General features: G+C 39.0%; 1 protein-coding gene across 2 annotated transcripts; it reads left to right on the forward strand.

Moving 5' to 3' along the window:
• Positions 1–1,840: 1,840 nt before the first annotated feature.
• On the forward strand, positions 1,841–27,229 carry net1 (neuroepithelial cell transforming 1). Of its 2 annotated transcripts, XM_083528844.1 has the most exons (11): positions 1,841–2,107; positions 9,382–9,448; positions 14,766–14,825; positions 23,247–23,522; positions 24,005–24,067; positions 24,187–24,283; positions 24,376–24,452; positions 24,536–24,793; positions 24,902–25,072; positions 25,201–25,387; positions 25,495–27,229. In XM_083528844.1, the coding sequence occupies exons 1-11, from the start codon at positions 1,959–1,961 to the stop codon at positions 25,872–25,874; spliced, it is 1,785 nt and encodes a 594-aa protein (XP_083384970.1). In that variant the 5' UTR covers positions 1,841–1,958; the 3' UTR covers positions 25,875–27,229. The 2 variants fall into 2 exon arrangements, with proteins under 2 accessions (XP_083384970.1, XP_083384971.1); XM_083528845.1 differs by lacking the exons at positions 1,841–2,107; positions 9,382–9,448; positions 14,766–14,825 and adding an exon at positions 20,671–20,997.
• The last annotated feature ends 92 nt before the right edge of the window (positions 27,230–27,321 follow it).

Here is a 27,321-nt window from a genome sequence, read left to right on the forward strand (position 1 = left end):
TGTAGCAAACTTAAGCCTTACTTATTAATCTAAAATACATAAAAGAAAAAAATTTACTTCAAAATTTTTCTGGTACATCATTCTAGCAAGAATAGCAAACATCACTGTCAGGTTTCATTTTGGCGCATTTTTGGCGCCCCCACCTGTCGTAAGAAATAAATGCAGAATGGAATGAAGTATGAAGCTGTAGATTCATGCCTCCTGTCAGCAACAGAAACATTATATAGGCTAGCCACACGTTGTCAGAAAAGTTAGACATTACACAAAGGGTTACCACTTTTACGCATACAGCCACCTTTACTCAAGATTAATCTCTACATATCTATACATGGATGTATAAACTCCAAGCTGTAACTTTTCCAGGATGTCTGAAATATCTCTACAAAGAATACATAAGTATGTCCAGTAGAAATGCTGTGGATAAAATCCAGACACTGCTAGTAAAGAACTTGTCTGGGAACAGTAAACTATATTTAATGGCCTCTGTTTTTACTAACTGAAGTCAGACATTTACCATTCAATCAAGTACATTTACAGCATTTAGCAGATGCAATATCCAAATAACTTACAATTACCTCATTCATACAACTGAGAAGTTGAAGGTTAAGGGCCTTGCTTAATGGCCTAGCAGTGGCACCTCAGTGGTGGGGTGGGATTTGAACTCATGACCTTCTGATCAGAAGCCCAGCATCTTAAGCACTGATCTACCACTTTCCCTCAGTCGTTTACTCTGTTATATATGACAATTTGTAATGTTAATATTTAAAAGTGATCTCGACAGAAAATATTATGCTAGTGTTTGTTGGATAGGCCATAGATCTGCTCTAGGTTTGATTGGGATAGAGTGAGTACTAAAAAATTTACGAGAAAACCAGATTCAATAACTAACCTTAGTGTTTTACATTTATGGCATTTGAAAGACATCCTTATCCAAAGCAACTTACAAGTGAGCAGTTGTTGCTCAAGGGCCCAGCAGTGGCATTGGTGATGCCAGATTGGTGGTGCTGGGATTTGATCTTGTGACCTTTTGTCCAATGCCTTAACCTCTGAGCTATAACCTCTGAGCTATCAAGATTTTGTGGTTTTTGAGCATTTTCATAGCTAAAATGAATAAATCCATAAAATAATGAATAAAAATGCTCAGTTATTGAGGCATTGGACTCTGGATCAGAACGGCACAAGTTTAAATCCCAGCACCACCGAGCTGCTGGTCACTTAACTTTCAACTGCCCAGATATAAAACACTCTGGATAAAGATGTCTTCCAAATTCCATAAATGTAAATAACTGTGTAGATTTGCTTGAGTTCAGGGTTTAGTTTATTATCTTTGAATGAACTCTTTGTAACCAGAAGATGGCAGCAATTTGTATTTGCTCATAGTTTTTACTTCTAAGATAAACAATTTGGTTTGGTTTTTTATTCTAAAAGAATGCAAGTTCACTTAAAAAAAAAAGTAATCTAATAACTAATATACATTGTTAATACTAAAAACTGTAAATTGCTAAACAGTGCAATAACAATAATTTAATTGTTGTGAAATATCCAAATGCAATTTGTTTGTTTGTACTATTTTTTTTTTGTTGTTAATATTTTCCATCTGCTTCATAAATTGCACATTTTATGCTGCTGTAAAATGGAAATTTCCCCACGGTGGAACAAATAAAGGTTTATCTTATCTTATTCTAACACCACAATGTCGGTTAAAACAATGGCGCTTCTCTACTGCAACTAGAACAACCGCCTTCACCCTAACCCCGCCCAGTCGAACCCATATCTTAGCAACGCCCCCTATTATCTTTCTGATTGGTTACAATTCAAGCTTCCGCCATATTCAAACACACCGCGGCCATATTCACTTAGCTTCACACATTTCCCCCCGTTAACATTTCATCTATATAAATCTCACTATATAGTTTGCATTACTAACTTTTGCAGCTCATCTTCGGTTCGGGATAATAATGGAGGAAACACCGGAAACACAAGTATCTGTGCCGGAGGTGACAAACGAGAGGCCGAAAAGGAAAGCGAGCTGTAAGAGAAAATCGAGTTTCGCCGCGCAGGATTCTTCACCCCCAGGAAGCAGCAGCAGCAACAACAACAGCCGACGGTGAGCAGAACATGGCGGATCTCTGAGCGGGATATTTCACCGTGCATTTCATCCGGTTTTAAATCAAAACAACAATTTCCTGTGTGATCAGGGTACTTGAGTATTCCCCATAAAGTAATGACTCAAAACGGAAATTGGTTTGCACACTATTCGAAGTCATCTGCTCTTTTTTAAAATATATTTATTTAAATAAATCATAAAATATAATTCTTTTTAGTGATTTGAATGTATTCTTCGATCGTCATCTGGTGATCTACGTATATTTCGCGCTTATGTAGTATTTTTAATCACAATTTTCTGATTAAAGCTTAATTTGTTTACAGTGGATCCAACAGTAAAAAGAGACAAAAAAAGCATCGAATGAAAAATAAGCTGAACATATATGGTTATGCAGCACTAAAATTAAAGTGTAAGATTTTTTATTTATTTATTTATTCTTTTTTTTATGGTGGCAGGTTACTGAATTGTGTAATTCCTCCGTTGGCCACGTGGTGGAGCTGCGTACACACTAATACAATGTCTTCACCATGAAAATCAAATCAAAGCTGCTTCAGTTGTGAGCCAGACATTGGGCAGGTTTACACTGGAACTCACTCTGAATGCTGGTTTCCTTTTACAAGCCTTTATTTAGTCTTTTCCATGAGCCCTTTCCCACAAGTCCTTAGTGTAGTTGGTAACTCTGTGATTAAACCTTTTGTTACTGACCAGAAGGTTGCGGGTTCAATCTCCATTATCGCCAAGGGGCCTTGTGCAAGGTCCAAGGGGGCTTGGTGCTAAACAGCGATGACACCAGATAGTCGTAAAACATTTCCATAACATTCAACATAGCATTTTAAAGCTATTATGTATAGAACATTGTGCAGATATAGAGGAAAGTGTATAAAAACATATTTTTGATCAATAAAGGTAAAAAAAAATCTGCAAACAGGATTTACGTTTCACATGTCGGAAAAAAACAAATTTAAAGCGACCTATTATCCTGTTCGAGCATGCTCTAAGTACAGTGCAACATTGATGCACCAATCAAAAATTTATTTACAGAATATCCCAGACATTGTGAAATATTAAAATCCCTGCCTCCAACATGTTTATATCAGCACTCAGTCAACATGATAAAAAAAAAAAAAAAGTTAAGTAGGTGTTTGTTGTTTCAACCTTCGACGGTACGAATACGATGGAACAATTTTCCCACAGGAACAAGGTGCTACATAGGAGAACATTAAGTAACAAAAAGTAACTTAAAACTTACTTGGACACCCATGAAGAGTGGTTTTCAACATTCTGCTATTTGGGGGGAAAAAAGAGGAAGGGGTTAGGTGACTGAAAAGGAGACATCCTTTGACATCAGTGGTGCGGTTCTCTGGAAAACGAAACAAAAAACAATTCATGGCATAAGTGCATAGCTTCAACAGGACTTCGTGTTTGCACTTGCCTTTACTTCTGAACGCTTATAAAGCCCATATTACGAAAGGAACTGTAACATTTCAAAATTCGACTGAAACATAAACCTGCAGACAATAACAGGAAAAGCAAACAGTTAATCACTGTCTGGTTTCATTTAGCCATTTCTTGCAGAATGGTATTAAGTGGTGATAATGGGATGAAGCTGTAGATTCACACATCCTATCAACACCAGCAGCATTATGTAGACTAACCACATGCTGGCCAAAAGGTTCTTCGTTGCACACACGGTTACAACTTTTACACATACAGCCAACAGAACTTCAGAGGAATCTCCACATTTCTGAGCCATACATGGATGTATCGCACCAGGCTGTCACTGTCACAGTGTAAAATAAAATCAAGAAGTTGCTAGCAAAGGACTTGTCCGGGAACTCTCTGCTTCTCTGGGAACTTTCTGCTTCCCTGGAAAAAGTGAACTATATTTAAAAGCCTCTACTTTTACTACCAAAGTTAGACATTTACCATTCTGTCATGTACTGCTGATAAACTGCAGTAGGTAATATGGCCTTGCTGTTGTTAAAGGGAGCACCGTGGCTGAACAGAACCACAGACATCAGAAGAAAAACTAATCACACTCACAACTTGAACTCTGTCTTACAATGAAGATAAAGAAAACTAAATTTTCTGTTATTTTAAGAAAAACAACAGAATCAAGAAAAGAACTTTTGGGAGATTGTTAAAAAAAAATGCGGAGAAAGCTGATTTCTTTATTAATTATTATTTTGTACATGCAACATAAGTAAAATTTCAGATGAAATGATCTTAAAGAACTATGAGGTAAATGATTTGATTGTTTATTAGTCAGAGCTTCTAACAAGCTTTTTATACACTGATGAGATCCTAATGACTAGTGTTTTCCCAGCTACACAATACTTTCTTTAGAAGGTTCAAAAACATAGAACTTTGCCAACCATCCCTACTTACACACACTCCCCAGAGGCTTTCCAGTGACCAACACCGTTTCATCATCATTACCCTACAAATAGCAACTGTATTTCTTGTGTAGTAGAGGTCAACTGATGGATTTTACCGATAGCTAGCTCGGATCCTTTTTGCCAATTTATTCAAACGATAGTTTTGATAAAAAAAAAATACAAACGCTTTATGTTAAATATTTCTTAAACTTTATTACAGTAAGAAATGAAATGAACTGAATGAAAATGTGCTAAATGATATGAATATATTAATAACAAATATAATTGTATAATCAAGTTGTAAAACTATATAAAATATAGCATTCTCTGTGCAGTCTCATGTAAAAGCAAACCGCACGTGGCGTCAGTGATTTGCCTCTAGAGGCCGCTCTCGTAATGATAGCGGACCTTCTCAGGCGGTCCTTGGCGTAAGCCGGAAAAACTATCATTATGGATTTTTGCCGTTACCCTATAGTTCCAGCAATCAACAATCTACCTCTGTTAAGTACTACTCTAATCTATAACTTGCATTCTTGGGCTTTATGCTGTTCATGTTTGATAAGCTTTGCTTTTAAACACAGAGACAACACCCATAAGGAATCATTTCCACACCGTCTCTCATTATTTCTAGGTGCAGAGCAGTAGAATAGAGGCAGGCTGTCAGTACAAATTACCCTACAGACAATATTTAATAAGGTTTCATCTTCTATTGATTTAGGCTTGTCATTCTGGCTTTGAGGTTCATGTCTGTCAGAAATGGCCCATGGCGTTTGTGTGGGCGTGAAAAGGATGATGTAAGAGGTATTCTGTGTGAAATATAGCATTGTTTTGTTGTCCTTTCTAACCAGTGAGATTGACAGTTTATTCCACTGTGTGTTTGACAGTCTGTGGGAGGAAGGGTGGATGGGTTTCAGAGTTTTCTTTTTTATCTATACTATTTTTTCAAAATGTTCAGCTATGGATTGTTGGTTCAGTATCATTTTATTTACCCGAGGTTTATAGCAATGATTTATGTTAGCTAACCCAGCGGGCAACCGAAAGAATGCATGGCAATGCTCCTGTGCACAAAGCAACCTCAATGAAAAAATAGTTTCAGCTTTAAAGTGAAGGAACTTTAGCCAGCACAGATCCATGCAACATGTAGGTCTTTCTTAAATACCATAAAGTAGGAAGCACAAAATTGTATAGAATAACTTTATAGAGGCCCAAACCTGCCCCTATGCACAAAGCAAGCTCCATGAAAGCTTAATGAAGCATTGCCTTCACCCCGGGCCTTCTCGTTGGACAACAGTCCCTGACCTCAACTATACTCTTGTGGCAAAATGAGCAAAAAATCTAGAGGAAAACCTTTTTTTTTCCACTGGATTTACTGGACAGGTGTCAACATATTTTTGGCCGTATAGCCTAGATAGCTAGTTAATTACATAGCTACAGAGTAGGGATGTGCAGTATACCTGGTATCGAGCCATCCTGATAAGAAGGAGAGTGATGAAATAAAAACACCTGAAACGCAAAAAAAAACAAACATTACAATTTTGTCATATCGCTATCATCAATCGAAAAATCTTAAGTCAAACCATCGTAACTCACTCCCTGCATGTGAATTATCAACAGGGGACAGATTGGTAGCCATGGTCAGTATAAGCTTAATGATTTGTTAATGTCACACCTTTGCTGATGTTTGTATTGCAACAGGCAGTGGGAGTCACATAAGCTACGGAAGAGTCACTCCATCGTGGTGCTCCCGATTTAGGATTTTTGAAACACCAAGATCACAATATTAACCATCAGAAGCATTTTCATGATTCTGCACTGCTGACCTTTAGGATTTTTGACCATGACCATTCAGATAGCTAAGCAAACTGGTGCTGAGGGAGTTTCTTGTTTCTTTCATTGTCTCTCTCTGCACTTGTTTTCTAATGTAGAGACAAATATATTTGCGAAAAGAGATGTCCCTGGTCTGCGAAGCATCATTCCAATGCAAGCGATTATATACTGAGACTTGATTGTTTGCTTTTCTCACATCAGGCATGCACCACAGACATACATAGTTTGGGCTTGCATTTTATTTCCTGTGATCAATCGGTAACCATAATCCGGCATTCACGTTGGCATTCTTCTCAGCCTTAAGGCAATTACCGCTCATTCTTTTATTTTTCTCTCACCCATATCACGTTCTCTTTCACAAATCTTCTAACCTTTTATGCTACAGTGATATGATCTCCACATCACACCTACACTCATACACTAAAAATGAGCTCACCTTTTTCTCAAAAACACTGTTTAAGAGTGATGCACATCTCGCTTAAATACAGGTCTGTACAAGAGGATTCAGCTGACCAGTGTGGGTTTTGGCCACAGTGTTAAAGAACAGCACCTGCTTTTTCTTCTGCTTCTTAAATGTCTCGGGTCACATCCTCTGTTTTCTTTTGCATTGCTGCTTGACTGTAAAGTTAATAAAGAGTTGTGTGTGGAGAGACTGTAGCCCAAGCAACTACAGACCTAAGACAGGACCAAGAGAACAAAGCTAACGTGAATCGTCAAGCCCTAAAAGGGTTTTATAGACCACCCTGACTGCCTACACCTCTCTGTTAGCTGAGGCCACATTCCCCATGTGCAGCAATAACAAATGGATGTGGAATAGCAGCTGAATGGAGACAAGTGTCGTGTCCCTTGAGTGAAAGGCACTTTGAACCGTTCGATTCAGAATGTTACAAATGCCAAAGTGCTCATGTGCCTTTAAAAGTCAGAGAAGTGTAGATATGATGTTTACCCCGCCATTGTTCGACCTAATCAGCTATCAATGGGTAAAAGTTGAATGGTGTTATTTATACTACTTATAAAGCAAATCTCAGTTTTGCACAATTTGTCAGTGTGTAAAGTAGGTGAATGCTATTTATCGAGAAGCTTTGCCGCTTCCTTTCCTTCTTTTTAGCTATTCCTATTCTATATATTTTATTTTTATATATTTATATAGCCCTAAAAATCTTTGCGCCAAATTATAAAATGTAATTAACTTGTGTTTTATCGCAGTAGTGCGAAGGTTGTGGAGAAAAGTAGTTACAAGGGCAATTTTTTTCCCCGCTTGTCTTGAATGTAGGTTTGCATAGATAATGTTAGACATTGCGTCTGTTCCCAAGCACTAGTTTTTATCTGAAAAGAAAAAATAAATCAATATGACCACTGTGGACCACTGTAAGTGATCTACTCAGATTGTCACTGAGTGGTTAAAGGCACTCAGACTCACCACATTGCAGATTAGCAGATGAACACGAGTGTGTTTGAGAGGGGGGTTTTCACCTGTGCAGCTGAAAAAGGACTCGTTATCTGTGTCAACATGACCCCACACTCACAGCTGTTACCAGTCCCCAAATAAAGGAAGAGCTGCACTGCTTCTTGAGAGGGAATTGCCCTCAGAGAAGAGGGAGTGCGCTGGATCCTCTGAATGAGTGCAGACGCTAGAGATTTTGGTTAGAGTTGGTGAGACTGCTTATGTTTGGCAGTTTTGCCGCTGTCTGCTTGCGTTTGCATCACCATCAGCTGAAGATGCAGCATCACAGAAAACAGCACTACACTAGGTTTGGGGTGTGGTACGTAACACGTGTGTTTTAATACAGCTACATGCACCACATTGTGGCCAATGAGCTTAAGGCCGTGTCCACACTTGAATGCGTTTTTGTACATCTTTATTTCTCTCCATTTTGGCCTTCTGTCCACACCGAGCGTTTTCCGTCAACAAATGCTCGATGATGCCGTTTTAGTCATTGCCGCACATTTTAAATATCCGGATTAGTGTAAACATAGCCTTAATCATTTATAGAAGTTATAGAACTAGAGGAGTGCCGATGCATGACTTGTGTGTGAATAGAACACTACATTTGTTAGCTATCAAATAGGGTAAGTAAAAGCTCCAATTTGATACACTTTCCTGGTTTTGTCACTCACCTACAAAATGTAATAATGGATGACAGACAAGTTCCTGCCTCACATTTGTATCTAAATATGAACAAATGTTTGAGCTCTCATAGATTTAGTCTCTGCTTTTCAGTTATTATAGTCTCTATTCTTCTGGTAAGGCTTTCCACTAGAGTTTGAAGCATAGCTGTGGGAATTTGTCTTTTTGTCTATGAGCATAAATGTGGCCAGGTATTCATGTTGGTCAAAGAGGCCTGAGGTGATTGACAGGTGTCATGTATAATATATGAACTGTGTAAGGTTAATACAACCACGCTAGTAAAGATTCTCTGATATTCTGTTAATATAATGTTTTTTTTGTGCTGCCTAAGAACTTCTCAGAGACACGTTTTTTTTCTTCTTTTTTTTTGATGAAACTTTGAAATTGCTTGTACTTTTAAATAGAAGTTGACGGGTTTTCCAATTAATCGGCACTGATAGTAAATTGCTCAAACTATCATCAAAAATCCATATCAAGTTTTTCCATGTAGCATCCTTGATGAGTGGCTGAGGAAGTTCGCTGTCATTATGAGAGCAGCCTCTAGAGGCGAATCAGTGACACCACGTGCTGTTTGTTTTCGACATGGTGCACAGAGAGCGCTATTATATTTATCGTTTATAAAAAAAAATTTATTAGATTTTTTTGTATAATTAATATATTCATATTTATTTAATTTAAAAAGTTTTCATGATTCAGTTCAGTTTTTTTTTTTGTTTGTTTTTTTTATCATAAGGTTCAGTACTGTTTTGCGTTATTTATTTATTTGTTTATTTATTTTTGTCCATTATCTATCCTAAAAGCTATTGTTCGTGAATTAGTTGGTTAGTAATTGGTAAGATCCAACCTACGTATCGGTAAAATCTATTATCTGTCACCTCTACTTTTAAAGCACTTTGTGTTTTGACAATTGTCCTTATTTCATGACTCTGTGTTTGCTGTAGGCCTTCATTGAGAAGAGGAAGTTCTTTTGTCTTTCCCACCCCCGGCCCTCAGTGGGACTTCACTTTGGTAAGTACATAACCGTTTTAAATAGTACGAGTTCAATAGAATGTCTCTTCTCAGGTATAGCTGACATTCCACTGAGACGTTTTTGCTTTTTATGCGTGTGGTATTTTTAATGGATATAAACCCAGAAAGCTGGGGGACATGTTTTTTGTGCATAAAAGTGATTCACTTGTCATCAAACATCAAACATAGGGCTTGAGTGTGTGTGTGTGTTCAGAGTGGCTCTTCCTGTCCTGTGTTGTGACCCTGGCCATCAACGCTGTTGACAGTCTAGTTCTGTTCATCCTCAAATGCAGGTCACAGACTAAACTCTCAAGCCTGTGTGTGCGTGTGTGTGTGTTACGGTTCCAAAATGTATGCTTTTCAAGTTATCACTAACAAGGATTTCGGGTTTTGTACATTGCACAGTACTGACCTTTGGAACACTGCAGAAAGCCATTAGAGCCTTTCACAGGTCAGTCATCAGCTGTTCCAGAGAACTTGCGAGTCAGAGGTTAGGGAGCAGTCATTTAGGATTCCAATTAATTAGAAACTGCCTATTTTTATAACTATTTTCTTTCTTTTTCAGGAATGCCGATCATATTTATACACTGAGCCATGTTTTATGACTTGAGAATTACAGTATGACTGATATTGTTGCCATGTTTGCTACTCTTTAAACCTAACGATGCTCATGAGACTCTTAAAGGAACAAAAACAATTTGTACATTCTCATAAAAAGAGCATCCAGTAATATTGGCTTTCCCGTTTATCCCTTTTATGTTTCAAATGAGACGTTATTAATGAACATCTTCAATGGCCATGTGTGCTGATGATGTCGGTAACTCTGCCGTAGTAACGGTTTTATTGGAATGGTTAGGAGAAGGGGAATTTTACATGCCGAACATGGGTGCACAGAGTAAACTGTCCCGTTGAGGTTTTAGTAAATAAGACATTTTTGGAACTCTGCTCAACCCCTCAGATGTGGACTAGAACTAGCTGTTGTACATTAGCAAATAGGAGCAGGTTTTCATTTTTTCTTTTTATTTGAGTTAAAATTTCTACACATGGAACCCAGTTTATTTAAAATCATTAGATGCAGTTGACATTATTTATAGATTTGTCTTTGATTAATGATGAGTTTATAAAACTGTAATTAAACTTAACAAAAAAAAATTGTTTTTAAATGACCGACACCCAAGGCTCTAGATTATAGACCCCACATTGAGATCCATGAATATAAACATTATAAATTATTATAAACTACGGTTTTACTAATGAGGAGCTAAACAGTCGGGAAGAATTGTGTGATTTAACTCTGGGCACATCCATCACATGCTTCAGTAATGACCTCATAAGAAACAAAGTACATCATGATCTTGTTGAGTTGAGTCCAAGGAAAAAGTTCAGGGTGGAACTTTATTGGTGTCACTATATTAATAAGCATAAATCTGTTATAATGGGGATTTATTGATCTTTTGTGTGTGTGTGTGGTGTTCAATTTGACACCATTGTTTTTTGGTGGTTCTAAGTTTTAATTCAAAGAATGGAACATACTGGGCTTTTGAACAACTTGATACCCGTATGCACAGATATTTTGGATCGATGGTGAAAAAGGGCAAAAGCCGAGTCACTGAAGCTTCTTTCGAAAAAGATTTACTTTATTTGTTGTACGTTAGTGCCGCCCTTTAGCGACTACTCCATTAGACAAGGTTAATCCTTCCATACGAGCTCGAATTCCTTTGCGTGTCTGTGGCCCAGCTGCCTCAGATAAACATCTGATCCTACGATACCTCAAGCTTTCCTTTGTCCAGCTCTGCCTCTCACAGTCATAAGAGAATTTACAAAGCGCCTATTCCTCCTGGATCAGTTAAGTGCCATTTGAAGTAAGTGTAAACTGGTGTCTGATTGAGAACAGAGCGCAAGAGGCCCGATTAAAGAGGAAATAAAGAGGCCGGGTGAATTCCACTGTTTATGAAGGCAAGTGAAATTTGAGGCGTCATTCCTCTGAGGCGAATCAGAGGGAGAGGAAGAGAAGCAGGTTCTTTATCCTGTGCCAAATGATTGCTTTGATATAAAGGTATCCCCCAGAACACGTACACGCATTAGCTCATCAGATGAACACATGGAGCTTATTAAGGTTCCAGTTGGCACTTTATTATCTCGCCTTCAAAAGCTTATCGAAGTAAAAGATGCACAAGTTTAACAATCACCTCATCTCTGTTTTTGTTTTTTTTATCGAATTTTGTGCTATGGTGAAGGTGGGGAAAAGGTGTTTGATGTGGGCGTATTTCCATTGCCCGAGTCAAAGCAAGTTGGGAAGCCTCAGGGCAAATACCTAAAAAAAAATAATAAAGTGTTCTCACTGGTTTTCTTGGACAGTTGAATTTTCCTGAAGATTTTCCAAAATTACCAGAAGATTGGCTGTCACTGTCTCAAAAGCAAAAACAAGCTTTTTTTTTTTTTCCCCTCCCCATTTTCTTTCTAATTCTCATCCACCAGCCACCATCAACGTCAAAACGTATTAGCTGCACCGAGTCTCTGCCACAACTTGGTGAAGCTGTCTCAATTAGATGCATTGTTGTATCAATATTTGCTGTCTCCATTATTTCTCCCTTGGATTTTTCAGCAAAATGAACATGGGGTTGTTGCTGGGACAAGTGAGAAGATAACCTTTTTTTTTTGTTTTTGTTTTTTTCAAGGGCGGTTCAATTAAACCTGATACCGTTTGCCTGAGTGGGAGGTGAGACGGGAGTTATTCCCTATTGATGAGCAAAGTTTAGACTAGTCTTCATATGTAGCCTAAATATTTCTGTATCTGTGGAGAATTTCCAACTGTTCATGTGTTATCTCTTTCCTCACCACGTTCAGAGTGTGTGTGTGGAAAATCGAAATAAAAAAACAGTGTCCAATCCTAGACGTTTTAGGAAGGGAGGGGATGTCCGAATATCTTCTGTCAGCAGATGTTGCTGTGAAAATACCCATCAGGCATGTTGTATATTCAGACCACAGGGCACTCTGCACTGTTTTCCTTTCCATTTTAGTCTGGCAGTCCACAGCACTGATCTCCCTCTATTTCTTTTCCATAGTCTGTACAGTGTGTAACTGCTTTTTGTTATGGTAGGGTTTCTGATTAAACTCAGGTTGAAAGTAGACCTGGGAAAACCATTTAAGGTTAGAGATTCTTTAAACATAGTTATATCACTGTTCTAGTCAGCAATATGGTAAAGAGTTGAAACGGTATGCAGCAATAAAGACTGTTCTTAGCATTAAGAAATCTGTGGACTCTCACCCAGATAACATCATGGCCCCTCCTCATTAAAGATGTTCAATGCTGGTTTCTGTTTATTTGGACTGCAAATAACCTTCTTTGTGCTTATCTAACCTTTTCTAAGTACAAGCTAAGTTTTTTCATCAAAGGCCTGATTGATTCTCCCTGTTGTCTCCGAAGGGGGATTTTTCTAAACGAGCTTGTCATTTATCCCATCCAATTGCGGTCACATTACAGAGCAGTTAACACTGAATGCCTAATTAAAGGTAGGCTGAGTAGCTCTTACCCGCATTACTGTTTGTCATCGCACTAGCATTCGTTGCTTTTTGTAAAAGACCTCTATTGAATTGAATTAAATTGAATTCATTTTTATTTTCGTTGTCTCAAAGCAGCTTTTCACAGATAACGTGGTGATAAAAAATTTATATGTTCTTTATATGTGTACGTTTGTCCCTGATGAGCGAGCCGGTGGCAACTGTGGGAAGGAAAAACTCCTCGAGATGGCATAAGGAAGAAACCAGACTCGATAGGGAACCCATCCTCATCTGCGTTGCACCGAATGTCCATTTATTGCAGATATGTGATGATCAGAAGCAAACTGTAGGTCCTGAGACAGTGTAGCAGACTGTTGACATTAACTACAGTCCAAATCCATCCTCAAAGCTCCCGTTTTTACTCCGGAATTGAAATTAAATCTATAAATATGTATCACAGTTTATACTATATGTTGTAATAACACATTTATACTAATAAGCTATACTTTGGCTTGTGTGATAACCAGTTAAAAACTCACCAGGGGCAACAAAGATCTCTGCTACTTCCGTCTAAACACTAAATGGGAACTAACTGCAAGTTGGGATGGAACTTGCGCGTGTGAAAATTGAACATGGAATCAAACATGGCATGGGATTGGTCTGAGCTAATTGTTCAATTGTTCAAGTGAATCTTTTGCATTTGTTGATTTGCATAGAATCATGAAAATCTCAGTATAACTCCGCTTCATGTTAGGAGTGTTTTTTAGAAATAAGTTATTGTCTAGATTATAGTTGTTTCCTCAAGTTATAGTTTTTTTTTTTTATAACATAAAACATTTGAGAAGCTTTATTTTATAATTGTGTCTAGTTATAATGGTTATGGATCTGGTTGGATCGAAACGGTCACTATTTATCCGAGCAGCTTCTTTAGTCAGACTTAACTTTCAGATCATCCAACTCTTCCACTATCATGTACAGGTATATTTTATTGGAACTACAGTGGTAAATCCGGAAATTGACACCAATAAAGCACATTACTTCTAAGTAAAATTATTTACTTCATATAGTGTGATTTAGTTTTTTAGTTCCTGAGGTTTGGATTAGACTCCTTCAAACACCAAATTCGCTAATCACTGTAAGATCTCAAGAAAAATCATGTAACCTGTGCCATTGCTAAATGGCCCTTTACATCGAGAGCCTCTGTTTTACGTTATACTGAAACCAGTTAATGATTGTTCTTTTAACTCAGACCCACACGTGGTTTGGTGTTAATGCAATACTCACAAATGGGTTATACAGGTTCATACAGTGTTATACAGTGTTATGGGCCTTTTCGTTTATGAAGTTGTAAGTGGGTCACCACATAAACCATCATGACCGCATGTCTTTTTGTTACTAGTTTGTGAATTGACTTCCTGCAGTGAACTGCGAGCTTGCGCACACACAATGCAGGTTACACGTTTTACTCGCTGAGCCTCACCACACACATCTTCACATTTACACATGCAGATGCTAAAGTGTCCTGGGGGTAATGATGGCCTTCCTGAGTTTTGATGGGCCTCCTTGTGGGACATTGTAAACCACAGTAACGTATGCTTTAAGCAACCACCCATCCTTCAGGCCACCGTGTCTGAAGCAGCAGGCAGCGAATGAATGAATGAGAGAGACCAGCCTTGCTTCTTTTCACAGTCATAGTGTTTGGTGAGCATGTGTATTGAGGAAATGCTTTTTGTTTGTTGGCCAGCGAGAACATTTCTGCTTTCAATTACAGAGCCTGTGGTTATCGAATTGTAACATTTTTTTTGTCTCTCTACAGAAACGGAAACGCAGGGATAAAGAGGAAGATGCAGTCAGTCTATGCAGCTTTGATTTTAAGGTGAGTTTGTGTGTGTATTATCAAGTTGGGCATTTAAAATGTCTGGCAAAAATGTGGCATCAGCACCTTTAAAATGGCCAATTATTATGTATTAGTCAAATCAAGAAGCTTTTATGGTCATTTCAACCATATATAGCTGATGCAGTACACAGCGAAATGAGACAATGTTCCTCCAGTTCCCTGGTGCTCCAAAAACTAAAATAAACTCATGTCTTGTTTATTAAGGCGATTTCGCGTTACAAGAATTCAGTCAGTATCTTCACTGCTGTCAACAGAGTACATGCACACCTGGTTTCAAATTAGTAAATATCTTGTCAGATAAATTTACAGGCTATGTAAGCAATTCTTTCTCAGACAATTAAGTAAAGAATAAGATGACTTAATGCTAGCGAATAGCTGCTGGTTGTTGGTATCAGATCGATCTGTCTGTCTATCTATCTTTCTTCTAAAGCTGACAATTCTAGCGACTAGCTACTGGTATTTGGTATATAATGAGATTATATCTATCTTTTCATCCATTTATCCAACCATCTATCTTGATTTATTCCGCCATTTTACCATGCGTGTGTGGACATTATGGAAAGTAAAGAACAGGGTGTGGACAAAAATACTGTGAACTTAGTCACTGCCACAGCAGTCTACACCCTTCTAAAGCTAAGAGCGATACTATTGCCAATTGGTGATAGTTAGGGGACACTATAGAACAGTGGTATGAAACCCATTAATGCCTTGATACATCTTCTAATACACATCAATGACCTGAACAACACTCATTGGTGAACAAAGAAATAAATCACCCAAGTAAATCATCTTAATCAGACACAACCCAGAGCTATTTATTACAATAATGAGTCTTTTAACTGGAACTAAATAAACTATTAAAATAAAACGACGGTCAGCCAAAGGAAAAGCATTACACTTAGACCTTGGTCATCTGCACTGAAAAAAATCGTTTTAATATAAGACCACGATAGAGATGGTACTGGTGTGCTTTTCTTTCTTTTTTATATATAATGTAGGCGATCTTTACATAATGATAAATTAAAGAAAGTCAATCTTAAAATTTAAATCACGTTTGCTGAAGCAAGCAAGACAGGTAGATTTGAGTACAAGTACAAATGACATGACAGGGATGGATTATTCCTTTATACACACACAGCAGTAACTATCTTTATACACATGACGGTAACAGTCATGATAATAAGTAGCAGCATTTCTGCCTCATGCACACACACACACTGTGTTTTATATTATGCCACTATAATCATCTCTTTCTCAGACCTGCTTATTTTGTCTGTAAACCTGATGTTACTGTTTTTTTTTTTTTTTTTTTTTTTTTAATTCATTATTTAAAATTCTTCAAATTGGTTCCTTTTCGTAATAAGAGACTCCTTGTACTTATACCTCCCTTTTGACAGGTTTCATTAGCCTTAATTATGCCATCATGTTAAAACAGTAAAGAATCCCAATTTCCCCCAATTTGATACCCTCGATGAACTGTGTTTCAGTGTACATTTAAACCACACACCATGACTGAAACCTCTACTTCTGTGTAAAGTGCACATCTGCTCTTTTCACTTCAGTCTTGTGGTTACTGTCTCACACCGCAGCAAGATGCAGACCATCCCCAACCCCACCCATTCCTCAAACACAACAGCACACTCACTCATATGCGCGAAAGCTTCCTGTGGAAGAGGGAGGACGGGGTGGATATGGACCCCCATTGCAGATTTTTTTTTTTCTACCCTTTAGTATCACCTAACATCTGTAATGATTAGCTTGAAGACACTGTTGTATTTTAATCCCCCATATGCTGAGTGAGCGAGTGAGCGAGTGATCGAGTGATCGAGTGAGTGAGAGCAGATTCTTTGCTTTCAATTTATCAATTTTAAAACTGTTCATTTCAATGAGTCAGAAATTAAAACATTTATATTCCTGTAAAACACTCAGCATCTTGACAAATCAGATACAATCGGCCGGAAATGAAGATAGATCCACTTGGAAACTCAAACAACAAATGACTGAGTATAGAAATGCATTCTTTCCTGTGTAGTGAGTTACTGTTAATAACAAGCGTGAGCATGCAGGGACAAGAAAGTGTAAGTTTTTTGTTTGTGTATTTGTCAGAGACCAGTATGTACAAACACACCATTTGGCAACCAGTTCTGTTAGTGGGTGTGCTTTCTTATGCAAAGAATTTCCACTACTGAGTAATCGATCGTCTAGTGTAAAGTGAAAAAGAAAGTCATTTCCACAGTCCAGAGATTATGTGTAGGTTTAAGAAAATTGTCCAAGAATTTAGATCCTTTCTGAAAAGAAGCCTCTTTTTCTTTTAATTCAAATCTCAAAAACCAAAAATAAATCACAATTTCTTTTATTTCTTCAATAATTCAAAGTACTTTAATTTATTGTCTATAATGTTCCTATTATCATTTGTTTCACAAAACTTGTGCTTAAACAACTTATGTGAATAGACTTTGTAACTATCAGCACACAGATCTATTAATAGAATATTAATGAGTCAAACACTGATATCTATTAAAATTTTCATGAGCCCAAAACCTTCTTTTCAACTACTCCAATTAACCACGCAATTAAGGCCACGGGTGTTGTGGCGTGTTCGAGTCAGAAGTTTCTTCCATCATTTTATTCGTCTCAAAATGTTCTGCTTGCTGTTGAACTGTAGGTTCTTGATGAGTAGAAACCATCAAGCGGAAATGAAACACGTTCAAAAAGGCGCAAGCGCTCGACCCAGGGAGGTGGTTGACCAGTTACGTTTTTATCCGCTCATAAATAAAAAGGAATCAAAAAGATATTTGACTTGAAATGTAGTGAAGTCCCCCAATTTATATATTCTTCAGTAAAGTACAGATGCACAAAAAAATTACTTAAGTACAGTAACGAATTACATTTACTTCTGCTTCATTACTGCATGCATGTCAGATATGTTTATTTATTTTTTGGCCATAATTTTGTATTAACCATTGATTCCTAGTCTCTAAGCCTCAACCTAACCAAGTCCAAGATTCTGGTATTATTCAAACAATGCATAAATATGGATTATAAAATGACTTAGTTCCTGTTCCTCTTTATCCATGCATTTCCAATTTACAGAGTGTGTTTGCTTTCATTTTTACAGCTCACGACCGGATGGCGTAGGCACGACTAATCAGAAATGAGAAAGTACCTAAAGAAAATGCTCAGCAATTACCCGTGTAACCTGTTTCAGACTTGTGTAGCGTGTAACTTTGTTTTAGAATTGAAGCTGTGTGTTCAAGAGAAAGAATATTGATGTAAATTATGAGCAAAAATAAAATATAAGCTTCTCTGTATTTTACACAGTAAGCCCCCCTAATTGTACAGACTTGCCCAGTGACCATATTGCACATGGTCTCAACCTGTCTGCTCGACCTGTGTGGGTTAGATACAGTCATGTCTGTAAGCAGGTGTCCTCCTAGACCATGTGTAGGATCCCCACTCCTCTATGACTAGTGCTGTTACTTCACCATGGTTATGCAGTGTTTGTTTTCAGCATGCTTGTTATATTATGGGGTCAGACTTTACTGAGGTAATGTGTGAATCATTAGCACTGAAATCAGATGTCTCAGGTGTGCAGCTGTAAAGCAGCACCATCAGAGAAATGACTATACCTGGTGCATCGGAAAACCAATCCATTTCACCTATATATTCTTTTTCCCCGACAAACAAAATGGTCAGGGAAATATTTTTGCCACCAGAAGAGGGCAGCATTCAGCTCAACTTCACAGAGGCAAGACTCTTGAGCTTTGTGCTTTTTCTTATTTACACACTGCAAAGTTTAGACAACACAGAATACATTAATATTTAAGCCATAATATTTTATCTAATCATGTAGTTTCATAGATGTATGCATTCTAGCAATTTAGCCAGATTTGCCATAATGTCTGACTTTTTAATAATTAAAAAAGTGCACATAAATGCCACATGTGCAATTTTTATGGTTAACCATATCAGACTAAAACAGTGTTTCTTTTTGTTGAACCATGACCTGCTATAGTCCAATCATAATTTAGTTTGACAAATTGTAATAATTAGGGTGGACTAATTAGCTATATGGCAAATACCCAAGATTTGAACCAAATAGCTTTGTCTGGTCCTGCCAGGCTCAACTGTGGTGACTCAATCATGCGTGTGAAGTGTGGAGTAGGCGTTCTGCAGAGACGACCTGTTTGTGTTTCACACCTATTTCTCCAGCTGTCTGGGTGTTACTCCACAGGAGGCAGAGAACAGGTCACGCTGCAGGTTCGGCCCTGCCTGCTGTCCAAAATGTACGTCACACCTCTCGTCAAAACAGTCCCGTCATGTAATTATTGCTATTCTGTTCCTGGAGGCTTTATCGTTCTGTTATTGACTTGAGACACAAATTTGCACTAACCCTAGGTTGTAGAATCTACTTAGTCATGTGCTTAATGTAAAATAGTGACACAAACAAGAACAAATTGATGCATTCTTAGCCAAGAACCTGCTCTCTGTTTTAAAAAAAAAAAAAAAAAAGCCCAACCCCCTGAGTTAGCTTCACATGCAAACACCAGCTTTCACACTTCACTATTGACACAGCAGGCTGAGCGAACACTAAACTACAGTTTCTCCATTTGCTCAGGACACATCCACGAGCCTTATTTACACCGGTTTAGCACCAAGCCTTCGCACCAACAATGCGACGGTCCATTTGCGCAGCTGAACCTTTGAGCCCTGGCTTTAGAAAGAATAAGCAGTAAAAACTAAATCTAAAGGCTTAGATTATTTGTGCAGCACACCTCAGGGGTCAATTATGCCCTCCATTTAGGTGGAGATAAACTGCTGATTCCCTTTTGTGTACTTAATCTAAGTCACTGCTTTGGTTTTGGTGTGGTCTGGTTTAGTTTCTCGATTTTGTACTTTGAAACTTCGTTACACTTGGACCTATTCCTGTTTCTTTAATCAATAGAGAGAGCGCGAGAGAGAGAGACCCATGAGCCATCTTTGGTGTAGCCTACCTATGATTAGTATTTCTATTGATCATCTCTCCCTTCCCCCATACCTGATAACGACCCCTGCTTCAGTACAGACTCTCATCTCTACAACTTCACAGAGACTGCTGTTCCAATCCACTTTTATCCACACAGGCCTCACTCTCACTCTCACCATCTTACAATATCCTTTTATTTATTTATATTTATTTTTATTATCCTGAATGTGTCTTTAGTCAGAAAGCTTAAGGAAAATTCATTTTGGTGGTTGCAATAGAACCAGTTGACACAGTGTGAATTTTTATTTATTTATATATAATATATATATATATATATGTTAATGGCAGATTTATTTTGAAATTAATTCTCCTACAGTGCTACAACATACAAATACTGATGGCATGACTTTTTCATCATCTTTATGCATAAACTTTAAACTTTAAGCTTTAAACACGTTGTTTCCTGGTACATTCGATGTTAACTATTTGGAAAGGGCCAAAATGGTGCAATTTCGTGGAATATTTTTACTTGCAATAAAACAAATTTGATCACATTCTTAGTGGAAATAACCGAACATATCTGGTGTTATTTTTCATAGCAAATGTGGACATTCTGGTAAACCGCCTTATGAAGGTATGCAGTGAAGTGACGCAGTGAATTCTGTATAAAAATGTTTGAGGACATTTGCTAATCCTGTGTGATTTTGGGAAAAATCGGACACAGTAGACTCTGGAGGGCCTGACCGTTTTAAGTTACTTTGCTTATTCCCACCCCTTACTGTTTTAAAATGGGTGTGGTTTACTCTCTGGTCCCACCCTTCTCACCAACTCTGAGTATTTTAGAGTTCCCTCCCTCCCACATCCAACAGAACAAAGTTGGAGGTTGTTGCAGCACACTGTGTGCGCTCTTAGAAGTTAGGCAGCGCCACCGAGGCGAACAATGAAGTACAAAGGATTTTTTTTTTAAAGCAACTTTCCCTGAAATTGTATTTATTCTTATTATTTTTTTAAATATTTGTAACTTATTTGTGGATTACATTCTGTGGATAACCCTTGGGAATAGCAGACCATTACCAGTGGATTTTATTGAAAGAAATGGTGGCTTACGATGAACCTGGTGTGGTGCCCATCAAACGGACTCTACAGAAAATAGACTATCAGAATCAATTGTGCAAAGAACTTGAGGTGAGCCTGAAATTGTTACAAATGGCATGCGATTTTAATGCTGCGTAATTTATTTATTTTTGCTTACAATGTTATCAGTACGATGAGAACTTTGCCCTAGCAGCCACTACAGGTGTGTTTCTCTAAGGTGTATACGTTCTCCCAAGAGTGCAAAGGTCGTTCTTAAGAGGATTTAGATGGTTGTTTTGAGTGGTATTGCTTTGAATGTAACTCATGATGAGCTGATGTGCCTGAACAGGCATTTATAATGAACTACTACAGACCTGAAGAGCAGGTAAAGCAGACCCTGGGCCTCACCATGACTGCACACACATGGAGAATAAAAGCATTCTACAAGTTAAGAGTTACTGCAGTCCATAGCCTAGGTGTGCCTGTCCCCCCGGGCAAACAGGATTTGATGCGACCAATTTCTTTTAAACGCGTCTTCCTCTTTATGATTTGATTCGGAAGTGAAAAACAAGAACTGGTAAAGCTGACAGGAAAGCTGAATGGGAAGTCGAAATAAAAGAAAAAATGTGAATGAGACATTTCAAAACTGCAGAGAAAACCTGTGGAACGTAGAAGCTCGAACGATTTCACAAGTCGACCCCCAACTTTTTGTTTAATCAGCAGTTCCTCAGTGGTGGATCACCAGGGGAGCCAGGGAATTCCCCCCACTGTGCTCCCCCAACACCACCACAATCTGAACCACAGTATGCAATCTAGATTGAGGGCATTGTAAGTCCAGTGCCTGCTAAAACTTCCTCTCCGAGCAGTTCTATCCCAGTCAGCAAACCAGAAATAGTATCTCCAATTAGTCTGCCTGCATGTTGCTCTTTCCACAAAATAATATACACTCTGTGTGCTGTGTATCGCAAACATGTGATGTCATTGGCCATGGTTTGTGTAAGATGACTTAATTCAGAAAAAAGATGGCGTTCATTCAAATGTAATTAAACATATCAAAATAAAGTAACACATCAGACTGCAGGATTAATTTTTATTTTTATTTTTTATTATTAACCCCTTATTGTCCATCCGCTTTTTTTTGCTGGAAGACAATCACTTTGTGGTCTCCCACCTTTATTGTCCCCAGCAGAAATAAGTTACTCAGTCTCAGTTTGATTAAATTGCCGTTTGGTGGTCTTGGTTAGCACAGTATAACTTGACCTCAGACAGCATCCTGTTAATGTAAACTAGATCTGCTCTGCAGCTGTCTGAAGCAGTTCGAGTCTGAATGGTGGATCTGTTCATCAGCTTTGCTGTGCCAAACTGAAGTCTCATTCTTTTTTTTTTCTGGACTGAAAACCAGGCATCCATATTTAATAGTACATTTTAAACAGACTACACACAGTCATTTGTCTGTATCATGCTTTTAAGTTTTAAGCATGGTGGGGTTTTTTCAGCCCCTGAAGCCCTTGAGTGTTTCAGAACTGTGATTATAGTGTATAGTAATCCTGCTGGGTTTGTCAGTGTGAAATCACCTTGTCAGGTTTGTTTTACTTTGATTTTTTTTTTTTGTTGTTGCTCTGGTTTGTACAGTTTGGCTCAAGTCCCAGTCGTTATGGCTTTGGGGCTGGAACTTTGTTTGTACAAGGGGTTCAGGTGTGCTTCTCCCTCTCACGCAATAGGGCTTCAGGGCCTGTCTCGACACGAGGCATTCAGCCACGCTGGAGCGTTAGGAAGGAGTACAGAAGGAACGATAGAAAGTCACCGTGGGGGGTGGGGCAGAAAAGCACACAATCCTGCCTTTTCCCCCTGCTCTCTCCAGACATACATTTTCATAGCAGTTCGTAATTCCCTCTGAAAATGAGTTCGACAAGACAACCAAGTGAATAAAACAGATAAACATGTCAGTTAGAGCATGTGCGAGACCACTTTCTTGAATGTGTTTTAGAGTGAGACAGCTGAGACAGGGGTCTTGTACATTCCTCACATGCCCCTAGACCTCTTGAACTCCATAGCTGCAGGCAGAAAGAGGTCATTGTACTTCTTTCATACTGAGGGGAGTCCCACATGATGTGTCCAACAGCTGTTGCCGCTGCAGTTTTGCAGCCAAGGAAACGCCAGCCAGTCTGACCCAAAATCCACCCCTCAATAATCTTCCCTTTTGCTCCCCCCTTCTCTCCTAGCTAGTGGATTCTGGGGAACATGTCCCATGACTAGTCGTGGCTTCTTTTGCTGATTTCAGAGACTCATTTTGTATTTGTGTCAAAAGCAAGTCAACCGTTAATGTATTTATAATTTTTTCCCCTGTCTGTCTTGTGCAGGAACCCAGTACTAAGCGCGTACGGCCTCTGGGCCGAGTCACCTCGCTGGCGAACCTCATCTCTCCCGCAAAGAATGGGGCCGTCCGGCGCTTCGGTCAGACTCTGCAGGCTTCACTGCGGGGCGACGGGCGCTCTCCGGGCGTGCCCCAGCACAAGGCAGGCAGCAAGGCGGCGGCACCCACACCCCCCAAGCGGCGTAACAGCACACTTTGGTCTGAAACTCTGGACGTGCACCAAAAAGGCGCTTTCTCCATGAAGGAGATAAAAAGACAAGAGGTGCGTATAGCAAGCGCTGGAGAAAACAGATTACAGCATACATCCCAGACGAGTAAATTTACCATGTCTCCCAGTGAGACACTACTAAATCAGACTGCACTGACTTATTAAACCCTAAGGGCCTCAGGCTTGGATGCTTTTCTTTTTCTTCTGGTTTACTTTTTTTTTTTTTGGGGGGGGGCTCCTAAATTCATTGTGGTGTGTACTCTGGCTGAGAAGACTGGAAATAGTGTCTCAAATGAATTTAAGAATCTGTGCATCGCCCCACTAAACTAATAGAGTTCTAGTGTTGTGGCACTTTTGCCTCTCGGAGAGTTCTAGTCTTTCCAGTCAGCCATTAAAGCAAACATTGTGTATCTGAAAGGAAAAAAAAGTTTTGAATGACAAAGCACGCACTAGTCTGAAATATTTAGGGTTGTTTAGACATTAAATGTACCACATGTTTTTAAAGTAACACCTTGTGTTGATTTGTAATTGCGCAGGCTATATTTGAGCTATCTCGAGGAGAGCAGGACCTGATTGAGGACCTCCAGCTTGCCCGCAAGGTCGGTACTCATTGTGGATTCGCACTTGTGAGAATGGCAACACAAAACTGTACTTTCAGAACACCGAATAATGTTAGCGTGGACTGATCAAAGACTGCTTTTTTATTATTTATTTACAGGCATACCATGACCCAATGTTAAAACTATCAATCATGTCTGAAGAGGAGTTGACTGCCATCTTTGGAGATCTGGATGCTTACATCCCACTTCATGAAGGTGAATACAGAAATCCATTTCTCTCATCTAGCCTTGGCTTTGGTTTTTGCGTTTGACATTCAGTGCACCTAACAACTTCTTTGTTCCATCAGATCTGTTGGCACAGCTGGCCAGAGTGACCGGCCCTGACGGGACAGTCCGAGAGATCGGCCAGATTGTAGTCAACTGGGTAAAATTTCTAATTCCCTTTTTTGTTTCTAAAATCACGTGTGCGCGACTCTGTATTGATGAACCCTGTATTACCTCTTATAGCTGCCCAGACTCAATGCATACAGAGCATACTGCAGCAACCAGCTGGCAGCCAAAGCCCTGCTGGACCAGAAAAAGCAGGACCCAAAAGTTCAGGACTTCCTGCAGCGCTGTCTTGAGTCACCCTTCAGCAGGAAGCTCGATCTCTGGAGCTTTCTCGACATCCCCCGTTCACGGCTCGTCAAATACCCGCTCCTGTTGAGAGAGATCCTCCGACACACCCCACCTGAACACCCAGACACTGGCAGCCTGGAAGAAGCTGTGAGTATCCTCGGAAAAAGATTTGCCCAAACACACACGGGTTATCTGAAAATGTTGTAAAATTAAGAAATGAACTCTGGAATGACGGTGTGTCTTTCCCATCTGCAGGTCAGAATTATTCAGGGTGTGCTGACCGACATTAACATGAAGAAAGGCGAGTCCGAGTGCCAGTACTACATCGATAAACTGGAGTACTTGGACGACAGGCAGAAAGATCCGCGCTTAGAGCAGTGCAAGAGCCTGCTGTGCCACGGCGAGCTACGTCACAAGAGCGGCACGGTGAGTCCTGCACGTTTCCCTCTTCACTAGAAAAGCTTATCGCTCACTAATCAAATCTAATCTGTTGAATTACACTTTAGCCCTTGAATCGTTCGGTCATTAAACCAAGCCTTCTTGTGTTTCTGTAGAAACTGCACGTGTTCCTGTTCACTGAAGTTCTGGTCCTCACGCGACCCGTGATGCGGAACGAACGCCAGTGTTTCCAGGTGTATCGGCAGCCCATTCCTGTGCAGGATCTCGTCCTGGAGGACCTGCAGGACGGAGACGTGCGCATGGGCGGCTCATTCAGGGGGGCTTTCAGCAACTCGGATAAAGGTGAGCTTCGCGTGTGTGTTTTTTTCTGTTTTACATGCGCTGACATAATAATAATTGACTGTTATACACATGATTTATTTTTTTAACACAACACTGTCTGTTTGCAGCCAAGAACATCTTCCGTGTGCGTTTCCAGGACGCCACTCAGGGTCAGTCACACACGCTTCAAGTCAACGACATCTTCCACAAGCAGCAGTGGCTCAATTGCCTACGTAGTGCCATGTCCGTTATCCAGACCGACGCTTCCAGCGACACTTGTTCCGATCGCCGTTCCTCCACCGCCTCCGCAATCGTCCACATGGAGGAGACGGACGAGAATCAGCCTCAAAGCCAGGAGCCTCCCAGCCCCACACCTTCCACCATCTCGACATCGTCCTCATCCTCGTCCTCATCCTCATCCTCGACATCATCTGGATCGCCAAGAAAATCTAAAAAGGACAAGCGTATACTCTGCTCTTTGGGCAAGAGGAAGGAAACCATGGTGTAGAGTGCGCTCTACATGGACTATAAGCTTGTCCAGACCAAACTTGTATTTATGTGTGTGTGTTGGAACCCTGAGGTTCTACGGCAGTGTTTTGTTTTTTTACTGTCCTCAATGGCAGCTATATCCCCTTCAATTCCCCCCTACACACTCCGAAGCCGAACCACAGGGAGCAAATCCAGACCAGGGAAAAGGTTATGTTGAGATGTGTTTTACACACATGCACACGCTTACACTCAGTGACCAGTATGAGACTGAACATGACCACACAAGCCCTGTTTACTCTTAGTATAATATTACTATTATTATTACTTTGTTTGTAATTAAATGTTTTTATATATATATATATATATATATATATATATATATATATATATATATATATATATATATATATATATATATATTCCCAGAAATCAGAAAATTACTGTAGCTCTTTTTTTATTATTATTATTTGTATTTTTATTTTTTTATAGAAACAGCACTGTAGCTTTTAGCTGAAAAAAAAAACTGTGTATGCAAAAATGCAATAAGGGGGGAAAACCAGCTGTAAGAAAAGAAATGATCAGAATATAAGTCTACTGAGGGGGTTGAATTTCAGCATAATCCTTTTAAATCAGTATGATGTTTTATCAGCTTGACACTTTGCTGTATGGATTGTACACAAAACAGAATTCATTGAAATCCATTTGTTCTTGAAAACCAAAAGAAATCAGTCAAATTGTGATTTGAGACACTGAGATCTACTAATCACAAGGATCAGGATATGTGGTATTATTTTACTCATGTAAAATTAAAACTGAGCCATGTTGGCTTTTTTCCTTTTTTTTTTTTTTTTTTTTTTTTTTTTTTATTATAAGAAAGTTAACTTCCAGATACATTTTCAATGTAGCATCTTGCATGGAGCATTACTTGTACAATGGCGTGTAAATGCTTGTATAAATAGAAGAGTTTGTGGAAATCTCAGGCAAGGAACTTGCATGTTGTAAGAGGGCTTTAGATATGTTGTTTATAAGCGCGTTTGTTTGAAATGCAGTGAGAGAATATTGTGTCTTTTGATTCTTGATATTGAGCTTCATCACAGCTTTTGGTTGTGTTCCATCTTAGTGTCCTGAACGAAGCACGAATGTCTGATGGATTGGTGAAAAGCCAATGAACGTAGTTTACTAGGAACGATAAAAAGCATGTAGAAAGGAAGGTAAAAGTGAATGTTAGGTAGAAAAAAAAGGCATCAAAAGTTGTTTGTATAAAAGACAAAAATGTGTTGATGTTTGATGAGAGAGCTTGTAAATCTGTTCACTGTATAAAGAGAACATAGTTAAAGGGACAATAAAGATCTGTGTAAGATATGCATCTGAAAACTGGGTCTTGCCTTTTCTTTAAAAAAAAAAAAAATAATAATAAAATAAAAAAAAATACCTTAGGACAGCCCCTACACCCACATCCAACATCC

Source organism: Silurus aristotelis (assembly GCF_946808225.1).
Source record: "Silurus aristotelis genome assembly, chromosome: 24".
Lineage (NCBI taxonomy): Eukaryota > Metazoa > Chordata > Actinopteri > Siluriformes > Siluridae > Silurus > Silurus aristotelis.

Coding starts and splice junctions, on each gene's coding strand:
- net1 (XM_083528844.1), top strand. CDS start 1,959: ATGGAGGAAACACCGGAAACACAAGTATCTGTGCCGGAGGTGACAAAC. Junction 24,453..24,535: donor GCCAGATTGTAGTCAACTGG/GTAAAATTTCTA, acceptor TACCTCTTATAG/CTGCCCAGACTCAATGCATA. Junction 24,794..24,901: donor CTGGCAGCCTGGAAGAAGCT/GTGAGTATCCTC, acceptor TCCCATCTGCAG/GTCAGAATTATTCAGGGTGT.